Source organism: Coturnix japonica, chromosome 1 (genome assembly GCF_054131305.1).
Source record: "Coturnix japonica strain WE chromosome 1, WE-NBRP24, whole genome shotgun sequence".
Classification (NCBI taxonomy): domain Eukaryota; kingdom Metazoa; phylum Chordata; class Aves; order Galliformes; family Phasianidae; genus Coturnix; species Coturnix japonica.
In genome coordinates, this window is record NC_140663.1 from 147,915,963 (window position 1) to 147,940,134 (window position 24,172).

At 34.2% G+C, this 24,172-nt stretch overlaps 1 protein-coding gene and 1 long non-coding RNA gene across 3 annotated transcripts in view; one reads left to right on the plus strand and one right to left on the minus strand.

The window, feature by feature from the left end:
• TDRD3 (tudor domain containing 3) overlaps window positions 1–24,172 on the minus strand; it is an 83,006-nt gene that overhangs the window by 9,272 nt on the left and 49,562 nt on the right. For both annotated transcript variants that reach the window (XM_015851686.2, XM_015851685.2), the window contains exons 6-12: window positions 20,693–20,764; window positions 19,992–20,141; window positions 18,988–19,128; window positions 15,801–15,957; window positions 15,281–15,406; window positions 7,023–7,861; window positions 5,302–5,427 (exon numbers count right to left, since the gene is read on the minus strand). In XM_015851686.2, the coding sequence (XP_015707172.1) occupies window positions 5,302–5,427; window positions 7,023–7,861; window positions 15,281–15,406; window positions 15,801–15,957; window positions 18,988–19,128; window positions 19,992–20,141; window positions 20,693–20,764 (1,611 nt within the window). The remainder of the gene's footprint in view (window positions 1–5,301; window positions 5,428–7,022; window positions 7,862–15,280; window positions 15,407–15,800; window positions 15,958–18,987; window positions 19,129–19,991; window positions 20,142–20,692; window positions 20,765–24,172) is intronic.
• On the plus strand, window positions 9,262–9,982 carry LOC107308091 (uncharacterized). The gene is made up of 3 exons (XR_001552635.3): window positions 9,262–9,350; window positions 9,433–9,496; window positions 9,896–9,982. It is a non-coding gene; the product is annotated as an uncharacterized LOC107308091 (long non-coding RNA).

Consider the following 24,172-nt stretch of genomic DNA (forward strand, 5'->3'; position numbering starts at 1 on the left):
GTAATTCTACAAGTCTTTCCCCTGATGATATTGTTAGGTAAGATATCATTGCTCTGTACCTGATAATCTAGCATCTATTCCTGCAACACTGTACCTAGTTCAAGCATCAAATAAAATTCAGAGCAAACATTACTAAACGAGGGCTCACAATAGAGCTAAAAAACAGCTAAATGACTGGCAAAAACTGCTTTTTAGTTAAAGACTTTAGGGACTGGAACCACTTACCAAGCTAACATGATGAATTCTTAATGTCTGTAATTTTTATATTAAGTTATACATTTTAAAATTGTTTCATGCTTGTAAACGTAAACATTCTATAATAAATACAAATTAAATTCAGAGAAGTTCTATAACGTGTTTTGTAAAGTGCAAGGCTTAAAAATTAAATCATATTTACACATTTCACACGACATCCTTTTTCAGACCTGAAAGATTGGGAATATTAGAAAGGAAAGCACTGAATTGAAAAGTGTATTTTAATTTAAAAAAAAATAATAATAAAATCCATGAACAATTAGTTTTCTTAATGTGCCCTTAAGAAGTCCTAAGGTTCCGTATCAGAGTTTACATCAAAAATTCTCCAAATGCAGTTAACGCACATAATGTTCAAGATAAAACAAGGAAAGCCTTTCTCAAATTCAAACTAAGATGACAGAGTTGCCTACACAGAAAAATATAAAGTTATAAGTATCTATGTATGTTAAGGAACTAAAATTTAAACTAAGATCAAGTGGTTATCTAAGTGAGGAACTCAGGCATGAATTTCAGCATTCCTCATGACTTTATCACCTCTTAAGTAACTCTTTTTGTAAAAATAAATAACTGAGTGGATTTGTACTGTCAGTTTTAACAAAAAAACACAACCTAACTTTGCAAAGATATTACAAAATTTGTGTAAGGTTTAAGCAAATACTAATTATTTAAAACTTTTAAAATCTAGATACATCAACTAATTTCTGAGAAGAGAAATGGATTTTAGCAAACTTGTCAGACTAAAAGATTGCTGTCCTGTGTCATTGTGAACAACTGTATGTAGCTCAGGCCTACAAATGCACTCTTTAATAATAATTGGCTATTTTAAAATTATGAGGGAGTGAAAAATGTGTTATTCTACAAACAACGACTTCCGCACTCTACATACAGTTGTTATCTTATGGAAGATGTCTTATCTAAGAGATACTATTGGAAATGCCTGCAAGTCTTCAAAGAAGGGGGAAAAAACAAACACCTCAGACAAAAACCATGTCTGTACATGGTTGTTATTCACTGCAAGTATAATGCTTCAATTCAGTGCATGCCTTACATAATGTGAGGGAATATGATATATAGTCATATACACACATTCCAGTAGAAATTAGGATGGACACATTCTGCAATATCAAGCCATTGCTATTACATCCCTCTTTCCTAGAGAGCAGCTAGTGAAGAATAACTATATTAACACACAGCTTCTCCATTTTCCTCTTAAAATACCTCCAAATAATATTTAAAGGTAGATAAACTAGCAACAATGAAATGTGAAAGAGGAAGGGAAATCAGAACAGAAAGAAAGATGGCAAGCACTGCCCAGACATCTACACAACTAACCTCTTTTACGTATTTCAAGAGGAACAACACTGCCTAAACAGGAAGAACTTGTGTTCAACCTCAAAAAACTCAATATAGAGAAAGTCACGGAATGAAAAATAAAGAATATTTCTCACATTATTCACAAAGAATAAAATACAGTACTTAAAATAAGTCAAAACATGCTAATCCACAACACAAGTCAGATTAAATGACAGTGTTAGTGAGGAGCAGTTTCTCAAAATAAACAACTAAAGGAGTCCACATGGCATGGTCTCCAAAACATCACTGTATGAAACTACATTTAACAACATGAGTTAAAATAGCAGACAAATGAAGTATCCTATTTTATCAGTCCTAACTTTTTATAATAGCTACACAAACTACAAGAATGCATCTTTAACCTGATTTATACAGCTGACAATTTGCAATATTTTACAGTCTAATGAACACAAAAGACTAAAACATTCTGCAATGTCTGATAAACATTTGTCTAATGATACAGACAGAAAATGTAAAGCCATTGTTTTACGTCCACTTAGTGCAAATTACCTCCTCTCAACTGAAATTTGCCTGCTTTTAGTTTATTAAAAACTAAACTGTGCTTCCTTAATCACCTTTAAGCATCCTTTATTACATTTCAGCTGTGGGCCGTTAACTTTCAAGGGAATAATCAACCTGAGTTGAGCCGATCCATCTATACTCCCAACACATACACAGGAAACTGCAGTCTGAGAAATGATCTAGTTTCTCAGAGGTGCTAAGGAAAAATACTATTGATTCATCATGTCAAAAAAAAATTCATAATGCTTGTCTCTGACCTTAATGCAAAATTATGTGTAAGAAAGTAAAAATAAATAAATAAATAAAATTAAAAGATGCGTAAGGTTTATTAAGTTCTGTCTCAGTCTAAAAGAACAATGGAAACTGAAGTCCATGTACTGCAAGTATAGAAAAATCAGGTACATCACTACAAAATAAAAACCTAAATCTAAAATACTTTAGTAAAGGAGAGAACACAAAACTTTTGTGAAAACAAACTTAATAACTTTTTAGATTTAAAAAAATTATAATTATGCAGCACCACAACTCAAACAAAGCGTTGTCCAAAATATGAAAAAATAGAGACTCCATAGCTTATCAGTAATTAGAAACTGGAAAATTATAGCAATTTTCTTACAGAACAGAAGCCAAACAACTAGAAATATTAAATTGCTCTGCTGCTATTATGGACAATTTTTCCACAGTAATCTTAGAATTAACTGGTACAATTCTCTTTTAACATCCTCATTTTCACAGTAGTCAATGAGGAGAGAAGCTAGATAAGAGATCCAAGTGTGATGTTTACCTACTGCACCTACTTAATTACTTACACAGAAAAACTTACTGCTTGACACAAAACTCATTAAAAAAAAAAAAAAGAAAAAGAAAGAAAGAAAAAAACTGTGATGCTAAGACTGTTCAGAACTCAGAGACTGTTCAGAACTCAGAGACACAGCAAACAGCACCTTAAAGTAAATATTTAACTGATATTAATCAAGATACTAGAATGGATTCAAATATTCCACATAACAGCATAAGTCTTCTCTATCTTAAGCATGTAGCTGTAACCCTTAACCACTTATTATTTTCAGCATGGCTAGATGAAGGCTTCCAACACCTTCATAAGCTCATAAAGCTTTACATCTTCACTTACCCGAAATGAGGGATGGTTATGAGAAGGTCCTAAATTACAGTTTGATTTAAGAGAATTCAATACCTTTAGAAACTCTTATAGCTCTGTGAGCTATAATAAACAACATTATGAAATTTAAGGTATCACCATAAAAAGTAAGATAAAATGTCTGCCAAAATAAATGAGCTACAGATCAAGACCCCCTGCTCTTTTGTTTCCTCAATGCCTTCCCTGTTGGAGGGTCCAAAACAGGTGAGTTGCAACGCTACCACAGAACAAAACAGACTGCAAAAGAACTGGAATTATACATACTTTCACTTTTACTTACATACATATAAAATATTTTTATATAAATAATAATTTAAACAAATTATTAAAAATATTATATATAATTCATCTTGCCTTTTTATCTATAAGCAGAAACACAAGTTTCAGGAAGAGAAAATTACACCAGCTCAAGTTCTCAAAGCAAGAGAGAGAATTTTCAGAGAGTTAAAGTAAAATAAATGTCAATACTTGAGATTATCATCAGAAATGATGAAAAAAGTCTAGCAGTGACCTGTGCTGCATTAAGCAAGGTATTACCAGCAGCAAGAAAGTTATCTTTCCCCTCTATTTAGCACTGGTAAGGCCACACCTGGATCACTGCAAACAGTTCTGGGCTCCTCAGTAAAAGAGAGGCTCCAGCAGCTAAGGACCATGAAGATGATGATGGGACAAGAGCACCTCTCCTGCAAGGAGAAGCTGAGACTGCTGGGCCTGTTCAGCCTCAGTAACAAGAGGCTTGGGGGAAAGCTAATCAGCATATATATACACAGGCTCTTGAAGGTAGGGTGCAATAAGGACAGAGCCAGGCTCTTTTCAGTGATGCCTAGTGCCAGTTCAAGAGGCAATGGGCAGAAACTGAAATGTTTGACTCCCAGTGCACTACGTGATGTTATGATGTGGAATATCAGTAGCCAAAAATCATAAAACCATTTCTAGGTTTAACAACCTAGAAATAAGATCAAAATAAGCACAATCATACAGTAAAAAGCAGTTTATCACTGCACCTCAACAAGTGAGATAAAAAGAAAAAAAAAAAAAAAGTTAATTTCCATAGACTGCAATGCTTCAGCTCAGAAGTGCTTCAGAGACCTTTCTAAGTACAAAAAGGCCATCTCAGAGGCCATAGGAACATCTGAGACTTACAAGCAACAACATAAATTAAATGACCACTGGCAGAAAACAGAAGTTGAGTATTAACAGCCTCTGCAGCAGTACTGACACGACTATATGGCCAAGAGGTAAAAAAATGAAAAGAAGCACTTTCAGCTTGTCATTAAGGAATCAAAGCACAGATTCATATACTTTTTTGTGCATCTTTCTATCATGAGTAAACAGCAAGGGACTGCAATCCTGTTTCTTTTGTTTATGTTTTTGAACTTCTTGTACTTTTTGTACTTCTACTTCCATGACATTCAAAAATAAAGCCCCTTGAAATTACTAAACAGTTACTATAAGGCTAATACATTCTAAATGTTGTAAAGCAGACTTCCAGACATAAACCTCTCCCTTAATATTCACCAAAGAATTAGCTTTAGAAAATAAAATCATGATGCAAAATAAAATGATTCACACAGATGTATTTGTTTAGCCATACATTCACACACAGTATAAGTCCTCAGGATATATAAAGACTGTTTACTAACCTTTACAGAAAAAAATACAACGTATAGAAAATAAAACAATAATAATCTATGTTTAATACAGTAAATGAAACTTTTATAAATAATGTATGCATAAAACCATTTAGCTGACAGGTCAATTAAAGTATTCATTTTACAGCAATACAATTTAAATTTCTTATATATAAAGAACACTACATGATAATACACTTAGGAACATTAAGTAGATTCATATAGATAACTAAAAGATTTTGCTTGTGTATTCACTTCTTAACTATTTTTCTACACGTGCAATTATCACTCTTTGCAGGAGTAGGCATTCATTTGCCAAGTTATGTATTTTGTTACAGACTATGTAATTTATATGTTTGTATTCAATTTGTTATCACATACCCAGGTGTCTGCATGAATAGGCCTGATGTTGCTGAGAAGCACCTCTTCATAATTTCCATAGTCACAGAATTTAACAACTGCAGTCATTCCAGAAGAATGGAGAGCTTCAACTTCTGCCCGGTAGAACTTAAAAGAGAAATTTTCAAAGGTCATAAAATACTACCTGATGTGCCACAAACAGCTTGAAAACAATCTCTTCATTTTCACTCTCCTCCCCATTCTTGGTCTTGGTCAGTAAATTTTCAGTAAAATTTGTTGCAGATAATTATCTATTAAACTTTTACATGTCCCATGACTGAAAGGTTGTGGCTGTATGTATTTAAAATACTCACTGAAAATATATAATACTTAGAACATTTGGCTGAACATTTAAAAGATCTTTTTTCAAAGACAAATTAATCATCAACACCAATGATGTTGTATATAAGAAATACTAATGCAAGACTTTCTTTTTAATTATTATTACTGTTTAAGTGCCTGGCAGGCACTTGCACACATACAACTATTTTAAGTATATAATAACACGTAACTATTTAAGCACATACTAAAATAAGATCCTTCTAAAATTCTTCCTTTCTTCAACACTTTCTTTTAGCAATTTATGCAAAGAAATCAACTGCTTTTGAATCTATTTTTCTTTCTGAACACATAGAAGTCATTATCATACAGCAAGATTAAAACTCATTGCTGTATTTTATCATTCTATTTTAAAATTATGCTAGATGCAAGCAGCAGCATTTGTTGTAACTGCTAAAAAAACAACCATCATCAAAACACACTGGATACTTCTCAGGCAGCAGTGTCGTATCTGCTTATTTTGCAAGTTTCATGCTTTTCAGAATTTCAACAACACATCTCATAGTGACATAAAGTGCTTCTGAAGACAGGAAATAATTCCTTAATATGCTATTATATTTCAAACAAATCCTTCCGATATATATATTCATATTAAAGCACCAACTAACTATATGCTACTGCCATCAAAAATTTTGCATGACTTATTTCAGTCAAATAAAAAAGTGACACTGCTGAGCTAACAGTATCTACATCTCTTGTCATAAAAGAAATCTTATTAATTGGAAGAGGAACAATTTAAGCTTTGAAAAATCAGTAAAACAGAACTGTCATGCATCACACTCCATTTGTTCCACAGCTCCTTCAGCTAGGAGACTACTATTGATAATAAAATCCAGTCTTTTTGTAATGACTGAAATAAGAGTGGAATTTGTTTTAAACAGTCCCATCCCTGCAGACACTCCAGTCTTCTCCTGTACTAGTGAAGGCTGCATGATGTCTTATTCTAGTGGAAGTCATTACATATCTGTAGTTACAAACTACTCTGGATAACAGAGCATCTGAGTCTTATTCTTTAGAAAGTAACAAAGGCAACCAGACCCATTTAATTCCTTCAAATTTTAAACACCTACATGAAATATGTCTCAGTTAGGAGCCTAGTTATCCCATATGAGGGAAACAGACACTGTCAAGATGATCTAGGTCACATACTTTCAAGAAATTAATACAATCTACGTATCTCCTTTTAAAACAAACAACAACAAACATGCAAAGAAAAAACAAAAAAACATTAGAACAAGAAGCAGGCCACAAAGCACAGTATACACCTATGAACAAAGACCTTTGTCTTTGTGCTGGTGTGCTAAGTCTACATCAAGTATATAAGAAAGCTAATTTGAACTACTCAATGTCTGGCAAACACATACCTTGTTGTCTTCCCAATAAAGAGCAAAACACTCATCCCCAGGTCTCCAGGTTTTTCCGTACTCTGCATGAATCGATGGTTCCATTATTTTCTCTGGTTTGATGGGCCCAGATCTCCTTTTGGGTCCAGTGTTGTAATACAAAATTTTGTCATCATAAGACGGAATCACATTAGGTCCTGGCGATTTGATAGGCCCTACTCGTCTTCCTTTCTGATGATGTTCTGTATCTCCATTCGGAATAGAATTAAAATTATCAGTTCTGCAAGTGTTTTGGTAATCATTATTCACACCAAAATGTTGCTCACTTTTTACCATAAAGGTTTCATTACTTATTGTTCGTGCTTTCCTATCACAAAAGTTTTCAGAATTGTGTATTTGATTTTCCCTTTTCCCGCGTCTCTGGTTATTGTTGTCTGTAGTGTCTTGAGCAGCAGAGTTCTCCTTGAATTCTGTGAAAGACACCCCTTTTCCTATTCTGTTTTGCATATTGTTATCCCTTTTTTTAAAGGAAATATCACTCTGGTGAGCAGCTACGGGATAACCCAAATCCTTTGGCCTATCATTTCTAGGATAATGTCTGTCACTTTTGATTTTCTCATCTGTCCAATGTTCTGAAGAGTTGTGCCTTTCAGGACCTCTGTTTCTTGGTAATCCCCCACTTTCCAAAGCCTGCCTTGAATTCTGAATATCTCTTTGAAAACGAGGGGGCTTCTCATTCCTTGGCTGTCTCATGTCATTGCGAGAAATATGCCTTGAATGATTCTCTTTGATGCCATTCTGTTCTGTATTCATAACTTTGGGCTGTACTTGATATGGTGGTTGAAATTGTAATTTTGGTTCTATGAAGAGAAAAGAATAATGATTATATATATAAATATATATAGTACAGAAATAGTGGATCAGATACTAAATGATAAGAGTGACAGTATTATTCAGAAAAACAAGTAGCATTTACACGTGAGATAAATAGATGGAATTGTCCATTTAAGTTTAGCAGATATTTGAACTGCAATTACCGATTAATAGAAAACACACATATGTCTTGGCGGTACTTAAATTAGTCATTAGTAAATGAGTAACAATTGTTTAAGAAAGACGAATTCTGATGTGAAGAAACAAAGAGGCAGGAAAATGAGGAGAAAAAAGAAATAGCTGTCATCTGAAAATTTTAATTCAGTAAAAATAAACTGCTAACAGCTGTTAAGCATTAACATAAAGGCAAGAAACAGAATTGATAGAATGAACACAACAGACAAACAAAATCTGATGGGAATAGCAAAAAAGTCCAGAATTATGAAGATAGTGATCAATAAGCCATAGCAGGGACTATTCAAGTGTAACCATCAAAAGACTCAGAACTCTCACTGATGCTAAGTGGAACAAAATTATCATGGACCTAATGAGAAGGAGAAGATTTTCTATTGCACTGTGGGGTGAGAGAAGACCATGTAGTTCTGTGAAACTTAATGTGGATATTTTACTTTTACTTGTGCATTTTTTCACTTTTTATGAAACATTAAAGGGAAAAGCCAAAGGTCATAGATAAAAATGAACCTAAGAGGATCAAGCACAAGAAACAAATGAGCTAAAACATGACACTCATGGCTAAAGAGCTGGGTGGTAAGAAACCGGATGAGGTTTGATAAAAGCAAGTGTAGAGTCGTGCACCTAGGGAGGAATATTTGCATGCACCAGTACAGGTTGGGGGATGACCTGCTGGAGAGCAGCTCTGTAGAGAGGGACTTGGGTGTCCTGGTGGGCGACAGGTTGGCCATGATTGTGCCCTCATGGCCAAAAAGGCCAATGGGGTGCATTAAAAAGAGCATGGCCAGCAGGTTGAGGGAGGTGATCTTCTCCCCTTACTCCACTCGGGTAAGGCCTCATCCGGAGTACTGTGTTCCGTTCTGGGCTCCGCAGTACAAAAAAGTCAGGGACCTCTTGGAAAAAGTCCAGCAGAGGGCCAGAAAGATGGTGAAGGGCCTGGAGCATCTCCCCTATGAAGAAAGGGTAAGTGAACTGGATTTGTTTAGCCTTGAGAAAAGAAGACTGAGAGGGGACCTGATCCAGGTCTATAAATATCTGATGTGTGGGGGGCAAAGTGGCAAGCCCAAAACGTCTGTCAAGGAAATGTTTATAAAACTTACGATTTGGCCAGCAAATCTTTCTGTTATGCACCTTCCTTCTCCAGACAAGTATTCCAGTGCCCACAAACAAAACAGTAACTAAGTAACAGTAACTAAGTCAGGTGAGATGCTTTTATCTTGTGTAAACGGAGGCAAAAGTTCACAGGACTGTGAAGTTATTCAAACCACTATGAAAGTACTGTTTGTAAGTATGGAATACATATCTGAAGAAAAAAAAATGATAAATGAGTTTGCTCAGAAAAGTGAAAAAGCTTTCATGTTTCAAGTTTTCAATCAGATACTTCGAAAGCGCAATCCACACAGCTAACATAGCTGATGGATAACATACAGGTAATTACAATTTATAAATATTATTATTTATAAATAATTCATTTCTTTATTAGGAAATTGAATTTTGATAGCTATGTAGCAAGAAAGGCTTATTGTGCAGCAGTTAGAAACTGAGTATAGAAAAATCATTTTAGAAACTGAAGGCTTTAAAAAATAAAAAGAAAAAACGCTGGCCTTTAACTGTTGAAGCTATTACCCCTAGAATAGAATTATTTCACCTCCTTTAAATCCAAGCTGCACATTTAAATTCAGTCGAAGTGTAGCTGTTGGTGCAAGAAACAGAGACTATAGCCTATGACTTGCTCCCATCTCCCAAGTTCTTTTTAAAAGACTACTTAGACATGCCACCTCTCACTTGCTTTTTCTGTGATCCCATTATTTTTATAATTTGTTTCTCAGGAGATTCATTTTAACAGCAAGAGCATGAAACATTCACCAGAAGCTCAGTATATCCATTTGGAAGACTGAGGAGGCAATTCTGCACAATCTGAAACTGAAGATATTCGGGCTTGCTGCAATCAAAACTATCATTATGTTTATAACCAACTCTCCTAACTAACAATTAAAAACAAACAAACAAAAAAACAAACAAAGTTGTTAAATTTCATCTTTTCTTGAATATTCCAAAGATGTCTGTGAGTTTTTTGTGACTTTGGATTTTGTGAAGACAGAAGCATCTGCTTGTTCTCAGTCCCTGTGTACCAAAGGAAGATCATGCCCCAGTTGTATAAATATCTGGGACTGCCCCAAACCAATAGCAGAACCCTGCACTTATTGAACCTCATTATATTTTTATGGGCCCTCTTCTACAGCTTGTCCAGGTCCCTCTGGTTGACTTCCCTTCCTTCCAATGCACCAACTGCACCACTCAGCTTGGTGTCATCCGCAAACTTTGCACTCAATGCCATCATCAGTTCACTGATGAAAATGTTCAAGAGCACTTGTCCCAAGACTTACCACTGAGGGACACCACTTGTGACCAGCCTCCACCCTGACACAGAACCATTAATCACAACCCTTTGGCTGGATCCAGACAGCCAATTCCTAATCCACCAAAAAGTTCATCCTTCAAATCTATACCTCGCCAATTTAAAGAAAAGGATGTGGTGAGGAACCATGTCAATGGCTTTGCAGAAGTCCAGGTAGACGACATCCATCACCCTTCCCCTGTCCACCAAAGCTATTACTCCATCATAGAAGGCCACCAGATTGGTCAGGCAAGGTCTTCTACCACTATTACCTTATTAATACTAAGGATTAGATACGTATCTCTACTAGTAACTTACAGAACCAAATGAAATGAAAAAGCTGCTGGTAATATACACACCATTTTTTGAAAACACTTGGATACACATTCCTTGAAGAAAGAATTCAAAATGGTAAGTATAATCACTGTAGGCATACTGTGACATTGCAAACACTGAGCACTCATGTCACTTCAGCTTGAATGGAGATGGCAATATTTCAGCTTGAAAGGAGATTAAGGCAAGTAATACTTAAAAATTTAAATGAGTTAATTTTCAATGACAACTGAGGCATAAAAATGGCAGAACAGTAGCATTTTCAGTAAATGATTTTCTAATAAGTGTTTGAATTCAGACTGCACAGGTGTTCTCAAACTTGGCAAAGAAATCTAAGATTTCTGAGAGACAGAAAACACCTGCAATTTAGCATAAGCATAAAGTATTTCTTGAAAAGTGTACTTGAAGGGCAGTCTGCAAGACAAATTAAAGTCTGGCATAAGAACATAAGTGTGCTCTTAAAGGATGGACACATTCAGTAAGGAAAATAAGACCCGACTAAATGAAACTAAACAATTAGTCTACAGTCTGCTGACTTCCAAATAACAGGAAGTACAATTATATTTGTTATCATTTCTCTAGAATGAAAAAATGAGGTTTTTTTATGGAAAAAAAAAAAGATTAAAAAAAAATGAGGAATGTTTTCAACTCTTCAAAAATGGTAATCAGTGTGGGTTTTGTTTTTGTTTTTCAGAAAAGCACGACTGAAGAAAAGCACACCAAATTGCACACTGATCATTCAGAGAACACACAGAAAAAACACATTAAAAAACAAGAACTGTCACAAAATATGTCATTTTTTGGCAACTGAGCATGAAGTCTTTATGATTTTATGAAGCACTACATTTTACTTCGTATGACATTTATGAAAACTTTTTATCCTTAGTTAAGAGGGGAAAAATTGCACAAAGTGAACTGTATTTAGCTTTATAGTCTCCATTTATGTGTTTTAAGCTGAAATACATGTGCTACTATAACCATTTTTTCTAATGAAAAAACACCACGCTTTAATACACGCCAGTATATTGGCTACAAGTACACTAAACCAAAAGAACCATAAAATTCCTGCTAAGCAAACACTCACTACACACCAGCAATATCATTTTAAAAGAAGCAATTCAATCCTTTCACAGTTCTTAGTAAACTACTACTACTTACTGTTAAATTAGTAACAATAAGAAAGACATATATCCCACAGGGATTCTTTTTATTATTTTTCCTTTAAATGCCTTACAGCCACACATAAGAGAATTCTCTCAATATCTAACATTTTCTCTAATCTCTTAGATAAGATATCCAAGAATATATCCAAGGAAAATCAGTATGTGTAATGGAAGAGGAAAAAGCACTACCTTTCTCCATTTCTATTCGATGCAGAAATCAGCTTTATTTTTCGGTCAACAAAAGACAGATCTCTAACCTAATTTTTTATATACGCTTTTAAAAATATGATCATGTTTACTACTTGAACACAATTTCACAAAATCTGATCTGCACATCCAGAATGCTTCTGTATTTGAAAGGAATTTTGTTCCAACATTTTAAATTTCAGGAAAATACGATGAAGAGGCATGTTACAAATGCTCTATCTACCACTAATCTAGTTTAATAAACAAAGTCATAAGATTGTGGATGCATTCCATAAATGAACCATATGCAAAACATAAGTAAAACAATTCCAATGTACTTTTTTGGTCATCTTCTACTAACTATTTCTGTAAGACCTAGAGCCAATAATTAGATCAATAATAAACTACTTAAAAACACAATTTATAAGTGAGAAAGAGATACTGATGTAATGAAACTCATCACAGGGACGACCATTACACAGTAATATATATTTGCTATCAAAAGAACTATAAACTTACAATTTATTAAGTGAATGCTCTTCTGCTAATAGCTTAAACCACAGCACATCAAAAATGTTTGGTGAACTCTTGACATGGCTCATCGTCCGTATAACTGTACTTTCCTAGCCTCTGGATTTGCTGGTAGTTTCATTGACTCCTCACCTGCTGACACACATTTGCTTTGATATCAGGGACCACTGCATCTCACCTGTCCAGCCACTAATGAAATATGTTTTGGCACTGATATTTAAATGTTCTTTAATTTTGATGCTTCTATCATTGGTCAAGGGAGCTTTTCCTCATATGAAATTTCCTGCATACATGTAACAGGCAACAACTTGAACCTCTTCACCAAAAATTTAACATCAATGCCCCCAACTCATTTGTATACATTTGTTATAAGTATACATTTATTATGATTAAATGTATGCACATATATACAGACACACACATCTACATATATATCTATATACTTTCAGAAGTCAATGGGATAAACTAATGCTTCATAAATTCCTATTTTTCTTCCATATTTAAGTGATTTCTCTGTCCAATACAAATTAAGCATCCCCAAAGAGTCCCTGTGTAAGACTAGATTACTTCCCAGGTATTCATCATTTCACAGTTATTTGCACTTCTATCATAATCTCTGAGAATTCCAATATACTGTGTCATCTCTTTTCAGACAGAGCTCATACCTTGCAAGAAATTATTGGAGATACTGGTGAAAAACAGCAGTATGACCTTTTCAAAAAGGGCAATACATAACATTCCATTGAATGAAACTCTTCTAAATCCGTGACATAAGAAACCAGAACTCCAGACAGAAAAGACTCAGTAGTGGTGAAGAACAAGGTAGTTGTATCAGTCCTGAAGGCTGATTTACCTCTAATATACACGTATTCTTCTGTCCATCCTACCTTTTCTATACTCGCATCCTTTAGCAACATAAGCATCTCTGCCAATTTCCACACAATTTTAGCAGCCTTTAAACTGTTAAGAAGGTTTGGTTTGCACACACCTAATTTTCAGTTATTGACTGGATATTTCTGATATACAGCCTGGATTCATATTAAAAACAAACAAATAATAAACACCACTAAGGTCTCCAAATTACGAGTAGATGAAAAGGCGGTATAGGAGCTCTCTTATCAATGACCATTTGGAAGGTCCCGGATAGGCTAATGCTCTTTCTTTTTTTTTTTTTTTTCATTGGAATTGGAAACAACTTTATTCTTCAGCTTTCCTGTATAAGTCACCACAGTGTTATTTTTTTATGAAACTCCCATCTCATTTAGAACATTCCAGTTTTTGCTAGTATTTCTCACATGGATGAATTGCATCATTAGTTATTTCTGAAATCTTAAATTAATTCTGAAACATTACATCTTGTCCGTTCAAGTGCAAGGATAATCAGTAAGAGACCTTGACAGATTTCTTTAAAAAAAATGTGTAGCAGAAAAAATGAATTGGGCATTGCAATAGGAAAATATAACTAATAACTGTTTTCACCATCAAGTATTTTCTTTCTTTCTTTTCACCTCTTTTGTTCAGTTTTCTCAATCTTTTAGTGCATCACTTCTTTTTTATTTATATCTAGTAAAAGTAAACAAAGCATTATTAGGAGACAACAGAGACTATTTGGAAACTCAGTTTGAAATTATTATATATAAATGCTGAGACTCCTTAAATGTCTCACTCCTTAAATGCACTCACTCTCTAACTAGAAAACACTGGTTCATGTAAATTAGCATGACCTTTATTTCACAAGTGTTATTTTAGAGAAAAAAATAACAGCTCCAACACAAAACTTGACATTAAATAATGGAAACAGATATTTCAATTTCACATTGCCTACTGAAACACTTCCAAGACAAAATAACAGTCTTCTTTTATTACTCAGCTTACTGCGAGTTTTACTTCAATATCATAGCAGCCTCTGGAGACCTCAGGATGTATAAAGTGTAAACTTTTTTCATTCTAATGGATCTGTCTGCTAAAACTTCCAAAGTATGAAGTGATTTAGACATAACCAGATGTCTAGATTCGCAGACTGCATTCTTTTATTGCTTCTCAAGAAAGAAGCGGACATTCAAAAGTAAAAGCCCAGATTTTCTGTGCTATATCTAAATACTGTTTGCCTTCTCTCTGTCTAAAATACCACCTCTTCCTCACTCCATACAGTTATTAAACAGGAAAGCTGTGAGAAAAAGGTTGTTTAATATACTATAGCAAAACGCTGGGTGTTTGTTTGACTGATAAAAAACCTACTTAGCTTACTGCATTTAACTGAGCACCACGCAGAATGTGCTGTGTAGAATGCCCACTAAAGTTGCAAGTGTATTTAATCAACCTATTACTAATAAGTGGTATTTATCTAATCTGATTTCGAAATTACTAATCTCGAGGTACTCAAACCTGAAGCTATTAGCTTTTTGGCAGCCAAGACAGAAACACAATCTACCACAGTGCAATTTATTTGAACCTTCTTCAAAGGAGAGGAAAAGCTCTCAAAACACTTGTTTTACTGTTGACTGTAGTGAAACTTCTAGAAGCCAGTTTCTAGATAAAGAAAAAAAAACATCCACCAACTCTGGCAAATATTGATTCCAGATACTTCAATTTCAGTAACTTACCCTCTACAGTTAAAGTACCCATTTTTGATTCTAAGAAATCAAACAGTGTGCTAGGTGCAGATGGTCTGGCATTTCCTAGCTCTTCTTCATCTTCAGGTCTTATTCGTCCTCGGCCTTTTCCTTTACCTGCAAAAAATAAACAGACATTTTTTAGGGGCGAAGGAAGAGGGGAGGAAAAAAAAAACAACACTACGTACACATTTATTTTTCATTATTAGACTTAAATTACAGAAATTTTTTATTCTGTTAAAGGAAAAAAAAAAATAAATCTATCGCAAGAGAGATATTTTCCACGAAAGGTGATTTCAAATTCAGAAATTTTGTAAAGGATAATACACAGATGCCTTCACTAAGTATTCTCTCTCAGGTTTGCAATGTATTATAGCTGCTTAAAAAAAAAACCAACAACAAACAATCATAGATATACTTTATGTAAGTCACATATTTTAGTAATAACATAGTAAATAAATCTCTTTGCTCCTGAACACTTTGTTTTAAGATTCATCATTGTAAGTTATACCTCTAGGTGGTGGTCCCTGAAGGGGCTTTTGTTTATTGCTGTTGAGAAGAAAATTTAATGCTGCCTCTAGGTTGTTACTGTTATCCATAAGTGCCTGTCTTGCTGCTTCTTTACTGAATCCCATCTCTGTTATGTGTTTTAGAGCCTTTTCATCAACCTGAAATAAAAGATATTAACAAATAATCATAAGCTACAACAGAGACTCTATATAACCACCAGATATTACTTTAAACTTCTATCAATAACTATTTTTTTCCATGTTGCATTCATGATAAAAATTTTAGATTAATGTATGGCATTCATAGATCACTTCTCTTTTAGTTCTCAGCAACTAAACAGTAGAGACTTCTTTTTCCAATTATTTTTACTTAACTCATTGATATCTTTCTTATTATTCTAATATTATGCAATTCAAAGCAGAATTTCCTCTTTTGCCTCTTTCTTTATTGTACAATAGAACAATCTGACAGACTGTAACACAGTTGCTCTTCGATGAAAAATAAAAGGAATCTGTCCAAGCAACACTAATATAAAACTTGGTCCTTGTTTCTGTTTGGACCCTTTCATAACTTTTATAAACAATACAAAAATCATTTACACATTTCTTAAAATAAGGAGAAAATGTAATCTGAAAAGGTTTCAATAGGAATAAAAAAAAATACAACTTCCTTCTTCATTAATAGAATTTTCCTTATTCTGAACTGCACACAGTATGATTAGAAAAAGGCAATGCAAGAATCGGAGAGACTGTGCCTAAAAGCCTCAGCTGGGACTGCCTCTTTTAGTGTGGACAAGCATTAAACAAAATGGGGCCAGGCCTTCTGCCCTTCCTCACCCCATACCCAAGCAAAATGATGCCAATTATCCATCTAGTACAACAGCTCTACTACAACTTCTCCAGAAGTTTTGATCCATTCACTTTTTGTTCAGTTACAATATATGCTCTGGGTCAAGAGCTATAAGTAGATCTCCTATCTGGGGAAATGGCATAGAATTGGTGTCCGTGGTTAATGTATCAGTACTGGGACTTCAGTAAACCAAGAGATACAACAACTCTAAGAACTTCAAAAACTATGCTTTGAAACCCAAAAATCACTGCAGTGAGCAAGACATAGTTATGTTAACTGCTTTCCTGTGCACCTCTTTATTTCAAAATTTAACAGTATTCTTCAAATTAACATCCACAGATTGAATACCATTTAAAACATACTCAAAATTCAGAGGCAATGAAACATGGCATGAATGCCTATATGAAATCATCAAACCACCTGAATTCAATTTTCAGTAAACTAAATAAAATCTTGCTAAAACAGTATAATGGTTCTTCATCTGAGCCATTTGCTGAGATTTCTCTGCATGACATACGTACACTACTTGTACTTCAAGCACTGGATAAAAAAAAACAAACCTTTGGGAAGTCACAACCAGAGACCCAAACGAAAAGCAATTTCTCAGAAACAAAGACTGAAAAATGAGTGAATATTCAGACTATCTTTGGACAACAAAAACTTCCCCTTCAACTCCATTTACATAGCACAGATAATGCCGGTTCCCTTACTCAAAACTGGAATGGAAAATTATAGGACATGTGCAGATTTATAGGATAATCTGTTGCCTGTCTACAAGGAAATAGGAGAAACCACTATTTTGTGTCCTTTCCAGTGACGCAGTGTTTCAACTTTCTCCCAAGAATAGATGGAATAAAAACATTTACTCTTTTTATGTTTACATGCAAATTAACTACACACATAAACAATTAAATCAACTCCATATCGCATTTCTAAAAACAACTAAAAAAGACCCCTTAACTGCTAAGCCCTAAAATCACCATTTATAAGTAAAGGCTTTCTATCTAGACTTAGTGGGTTCATATTCTTTTAAACAGCTTCAAAGTACGTTAAATGACATTAAGTTTCAAATACTGGAAGTACTGCCATTTTACAGTGCAATGTAAAGCAAATCCTCTGCACTTCATAGGAAAAATAGAAATTAAGTATTGCCCAGTTTACATGGAAAAGGGGAACTGGTGTTGTTTTTTGTTTTTTGGGTTTGTTTTGTTTTGTTTTGTTTTGTTTTTCCATTTGCTTTTAAAGTCTATTAGGTAGATACAGCTGTCAATAATCACAAAGTATATATTAAATAGAAGGATGACTAAAAGATCCCTTAGGATCCACGTTTCTACATTCTGCATACAAGGATTAATGCATCTGTATATTTCTAAGCATAATACTGAAGATAACGCTGCTGGAAACTCTTCAAGTTGCAAGGAGATAGCACCTATATGACAGTCAAAATTAAGCACTTACTGTTTTTAAGTGTTTTCTGACTGTTAAATCTTTGGTAAAAGCTAAGTAATGTAGAAGATATTTCAGCTATTTATTGTTGAATTTATAGTCACTCTTAGTCGATATTTTAATACTGGTTCACTGAATTATTAAGTTGTTAAATCTATTTCAGTCAGCCTGCTTTCATCATTCAAATCATATTTATTAATTGTCATTGTGTACTTGGGATTAACTCTGCCACTTCCATCAAATTTATAGATTGCTAAAGCAAGCGAAGCAAACTTCAATGACTGCTCGTCTTACACCCAATTAATTCAATGCAGCAATGTCAAAAACCACTTCTCAGTAAGCATGAAATTATGAAATGCTCTGAAAATGATTGCTTGGAATTTTGATACACCATTCAAATTCTCCAATGGTAACTGGCTTTACTCAAAACATTAACTATGTAAACATAACGTAGAAGTGTCACAACAGAAGTATTTCTACTTCAGTACTTTCAATGTCACGAGTACAATTTAGTTTTCTCAAAGTCAAATGAACAGTTTGAAATTCTAAAATATTAATTCAGAAGCTACACTGAAATACCATTTGACGCACTGAACTTGAAGGATGAAAGTCCTCTTGTCTAACATGAATTAATAACTATTGAAACGAAGGACTACTGAGCATATTAGAAGAATGAAATTAAAGCAAGACTGTAATGACCTATACCATACACAAAACTATTTTCCTATTTTGAGGACATTAAAAGAACATTAAAACTTCACAAAAATCATGTGGAATCTCAACTATCTCAGAAGGTACAAATGGAAAGCTCTTATTCTTTTGTTTTAATTTTTGTTACTTTTGCTTTTTAATAACAGAAACATTTATGCTTTCATTTAAATCTTATATCTTACCAATTCTCTGTAGACACCTTCATTTTTTCCCTCAGGTTTTGTTATCTTCTCCTTCTGGAAAAGCTCCCTGTTTCGATTCCCTCCAGCACTTACACTAAGATTACTTCTGCTGCTACCACCACCTCCTCCAAATGTCTTGGTCTTTAGATAAGCATAAAAATAACATTTTAGCAAATGGAACTCAGAAAAATAAGCCTTAATATTTAGTTAGTACAAGAAGTGCAGTAAATTTGATGCAGCTGTATTTGCAACAATTAAACTTTGCATCAACAAGTAAAGCTCTGATTTACACACATACACCAAAAAGATGAATTTATTAGGTAGGACTTCTTGCTTATTACCCGATGTCCAAATGAGGCTGTAAAATGCGTACATAATTCTAGTTTTTATGAGTTACCAAGCAAATAATAAAAACAAACCATAATTTCTATACCTAAAATGGATAGCCATGGGAGGGCAAAAAATCTGCCACATTAGAGCAACATTTCCTAGCAGTTCTATCAAGTAGAACAGAAAAAATCACAGGGTTTTCAGAACTGAAAAAAGCAAATGAGTTTCAATAGCCTGCACTTTAATTTTCTTAGTTAAATGGTAAAACTTATATATATATATATATATATATTAATAAAGATATAAAAATAAAAATTATATCTACAATTAAAAATTATGATACATTTACTAGTTTTATTCAAATGAAAACATACACACTGAAAACATACTTAAAAACAAACTCAACAATCTGAAAAGATTCAGCTTTTGACTCATTCTTAAAGACATATATGAACAGAACTACAGAATCACAGAATCACAGAATCGTAGGGGTTGGAAGGGACCTCTAGAGATCATTGTGTCCAACTCCCCCTGTCAAAGCAGGTTCCCTACACCAGGTAGAAAAGTATTCTAACAAGGCAAACATCAAAGTACTGGTCGGTGTGGAGACAAATACTTAAAATAACAAGAAGAGATCAATTGCACTAAGCAAAATGCTACAAATGCATTCTAACCTCCTTGCTCTTTGCAACTTCTGCAATGGCTGCTGTTCTTTGTTTTTCAAATTCATCATTGTCAGCAACAGGTTTTGTAGTATTTGTCATCTGCAGAGTCTTTCTGCGATCAAGCTCTCTGCTGTCCACTTGCGTGTGTGATGCACATTTCTGACAACACAAAGCAAAGCTTTAATTGACCCTTATCAATGGTTATTTGAAAACAAACAAACAAACAAACCCAAAGCATTATTCCACGAAAGTAGCACAACTTTAGAAAGATAACTGTGGACATCTAGCTAACTTTGCTGAAAGCAAAAGCAACTCATCCACCATGGATGCCAAAAAGAATGACGTTTATACTTTCAATATATTTCATGAAGCAGATAACATGATTCTTGTAAGTACCTTTGTCGTTTAAGGGTTTCTATTGATTCCTCCAAGCTATTGCAGGAAGAATCAAAGATCGCATGAACGAAACAAAATTTTAAGTTTGAAACTGACAATTTAATATTTTCCTCTCAAAGCATTTGGACTGAAACCTACATCTCCACTCCCTTTAAACAAGACCTTTTATTTATTTATTTATTTTTTAAATTTATAATATATTTTATTCATAGTGCCTAGATAGCCTTTATCTAAATGGAACAGACTGTTTCATTAAATGTCATCATGGCTTTAACTTGTATGCGATACCCGAATTACTAAGAAATATACTATACCTGTCCGAAAGGCAAAAAAGGGGGAGGACCACCTTCTGTTCCAATATTACTCCTACTATGTTTTGCTAAACTCTGTAAAAGAAAGATTTTGATTAAGAAATTGCAAATATATATATATAAGTATATGTATATATATGTCAACATTTCAGAAAATACATGAAATGTGCAAGACTAACATTTTAAGCATGGAAAATAAAATATTTTACATTTCAAATCCTGGGGCAATTCATTCTTTAGATTGAAAAAATTAGGAGAAAAAAAGAAAAAAAATTAGATTCTTAATGCTGTTAAAATACCTTAAAATTTTATTTCCTATACTGCATCTATTTATTATCTTCTGTTTTGGGAGATCTTTTTGGTGCTGTTTGATCTTGTTTATAAACGCTGGGACAGTTGTGCATGATTACATGGACCAATTAATACTCAGCAGTGGCAGACAAAGACCCTTGCAAAATAAATAAATAAATAAATAAATTCTTCAATGTATTTATAATCTAGATGTAAAATTTACTTAACTCCATCATATGAGAACTAAAGTATAAATGTCAAGATTTTTTAAGTCATTATACTGTTATTATACAATCAGGGAATTTCTTAAAACGTGTAAAATATTATTTCCCATAAGTTTGTACTACACTCAGGCTTTTTGTTCACTCTTTTGAGGTAAGTTACTTTTATTCCAGAAGCAAACTACATTTTCTAAATCATCTGTGATCATTTACTGCATCCCAGGCAAAAAGTAAAATAATAAAATTCTTTTCCTCTTTTTTTTTCCTGGAGAAGAAGAAAGAGCTTGATAAAATATTCAATGAATTATTCAAAAGAAAGCACTTACAAGTGCAGAAAGCATAAAATTCTAATGCTTTAGCAGCAATTGATTCACTTAAGTGTTCTCTTTGAATTACAAGCAAACCAATGGCTGATGACTGCAGTAAACTCCTGTTGCTATTAACTAAAGCTGCACAGTACAACACGCATTTCATGGGCAAGGTAAGACAAAAATGAGCTTTTACAGCCAAGCTCCTGTTCATGCGTCTGAGCACACACCTAGCATTTCAGTCAGGATTCATTTCACCCAGCTTTTTACAGCATCTAAAATGTAAGTGTCTGCATCTGAGTTAGTGACATAAGGTTCTATTTAGAAAAGAGGGTAAATGGGATCTTCTAAGGGATTATGTCACTCCTCACATGCATCACACCTTAAAACCTGCCTGATCCCCCCTACTGACTGTAAAATGTGTCTAAATCCAATAGACACATTATAGACATCATCGAAGGTTAGCCTAATGAATCCGTATAGCATAAGCCACCCAAAACCTGGCTCTACTGAAACTGTGCTAATCCCTGAAGCCACTAGAGCCAAAGCAATACCAAAGGAGAAAAAAAAACCAACAACAAAAAACAAACAAACATCACGACCAGAAAACTGGGAGCACTATGCACGAAAGATTACTGCAAATGCATTCTCATCAAAATATCAAAGTACACCCATGGCATATTGTCTTCAATTTCCAAAGAATCAAAAGGCTTATATGCTAGCAATTCCTCACTCCTTTATTCACTGTCACTCAAAAAGCAACACTCTACAATTAAATTTCTGGGTAAGAACTACCTTACAATAACTTTGAATGCTACAAAGAATATCACGCTTATTCCACTTGAACTACATTATATTGCCTGATAACACTGCATTAATTCCATGTATGCTATACTTCCAGTGTAAGTCTTCTCCTACTAAAACCTCCCCAGGTTCCTCCCCAGAGAAATTACCAGTGTCATATCAAATTACACAAAACAGTAATTCATCTGCATCTAGAGGCAGACAAACAGGTACCAGGGCAATAATTTAATTTTGGACAATCAACTTTAATACTAATGTGTAGAAATGTTTGATTTAATGACACTAATTTTTAAAACAAGTATAAAATCAACTTATTCCATTTTCTACACAAGAAGACCAGTTAGCAATCATTAGAAATACTGGAGAGAAAGAACTGGCTTGAAAAACAAGTAATTTGCAATAGTTTTCTGACTTCCTTTGCAAACACAATTCAGTATTTCACTCAGCCTTGACTGGCATGATTAGAACTGGCAACATCCTTACTCAAATATCTTTGAGAGTTGACAGTCTTGCTATTTGTCACTCATTCTTTTTTTTGTAAAGCTTCCAGAACTGGAAACATCAAGTTCATGTGTAAACTACTATTGAAGTAGCATCTGGCTTCTATACACTTACTTCAGACCTATCTATCTAGTTGTCAGTCCAGATAGAGGCCTGGAACGAAGAGCTCCAGTGGCAATGGTTTACCTGTCCAAACTGATTTCTTGTTGCCTACAGTTTTGCTGCTGATATGCTCACAGCCTCAATGCAATCAGGATAATGTTGTTTAGCTAGGAGAATAAATGGAAAACTCTGGCAAACTCGCTACAGTTCCCTGAAGAGGGTAAGGAGAGATGTAGGTGCCAGTCTCTGCTCCCTGGGAACCACTGCCATGACCTTTGGGAATGACACAAAGTTGTGCCAGGAGAGGTTCACACTGGATATTAGGAAAAATGTGTTTACCACAAGGGTGGTCAAACACTGGAACAGGCTTCCTCTCCTAGTGAGGTGGTTGATTTCCCATGCCTGTCAGTGTTCAAAAGACATCTGGATAATGCCCTCAATAATATGCTTCAACTTTTGTTTAGCCGTGAAGTGGTCAGGCAGTTGGACTGGTTGTTCTTTGTAGGTCCCTTTCAGCTATTCCATTTCAACTGCAAAATGAAAACAGAGAACTAAAGGGATAGCAATAGGGAGCAATTAAGTTACTGTACTGTATCTAATAACAACAACAAAAGTAAGTAAAAACAAACTCTTTAAAACACAGCCAATTATACTGGCTTCAATGCTGCAAAAACTTGCTTTGGTCAGCAGTATGGTTATAAAATGGTTTGCTTCCTTGTAAACAAAAAGTATTCCATAGTTATTTCTTGACATTCACCTCAAAAGCAAATTAGTATTTACAGTACAGTATTTCTTTGTGGAAACACAGGTAGAATAAATATGAAAACAGACCTTCCAAAATGTCACTAGCGAAACAAACATAGAAACAAGACTGTTCAAAGCATTAATAATAAAGCTAGATGATTCTATTGACTCCTCTCTTTCCAATTAGTTGGCATTGTTAAAAATGTATTAGTTCAGTGTGTGTCCCTTATCTCCTACTTATCAACCTTAAAATTCCATGTTCTTGTTATCTGGAGAGAGAATCCACAAGATTTATACTAAATATGAATAAAAATGATGAGATGGTTCTGTTGCTGGTCCCAGAACCTTCATTTTAGTCAGGCAGACAGTATCATTTAAAACAAGAAATGACTGGGGAAAAAAAAAAAGCTAAGCATACTATCCATTCTGGCTGATTCTGTAACTCATATATTCTACCAGTCTTGTTCAAGTTTGCTCAAATCTATAAAATGCAAAATACCACCAAGGAAGGC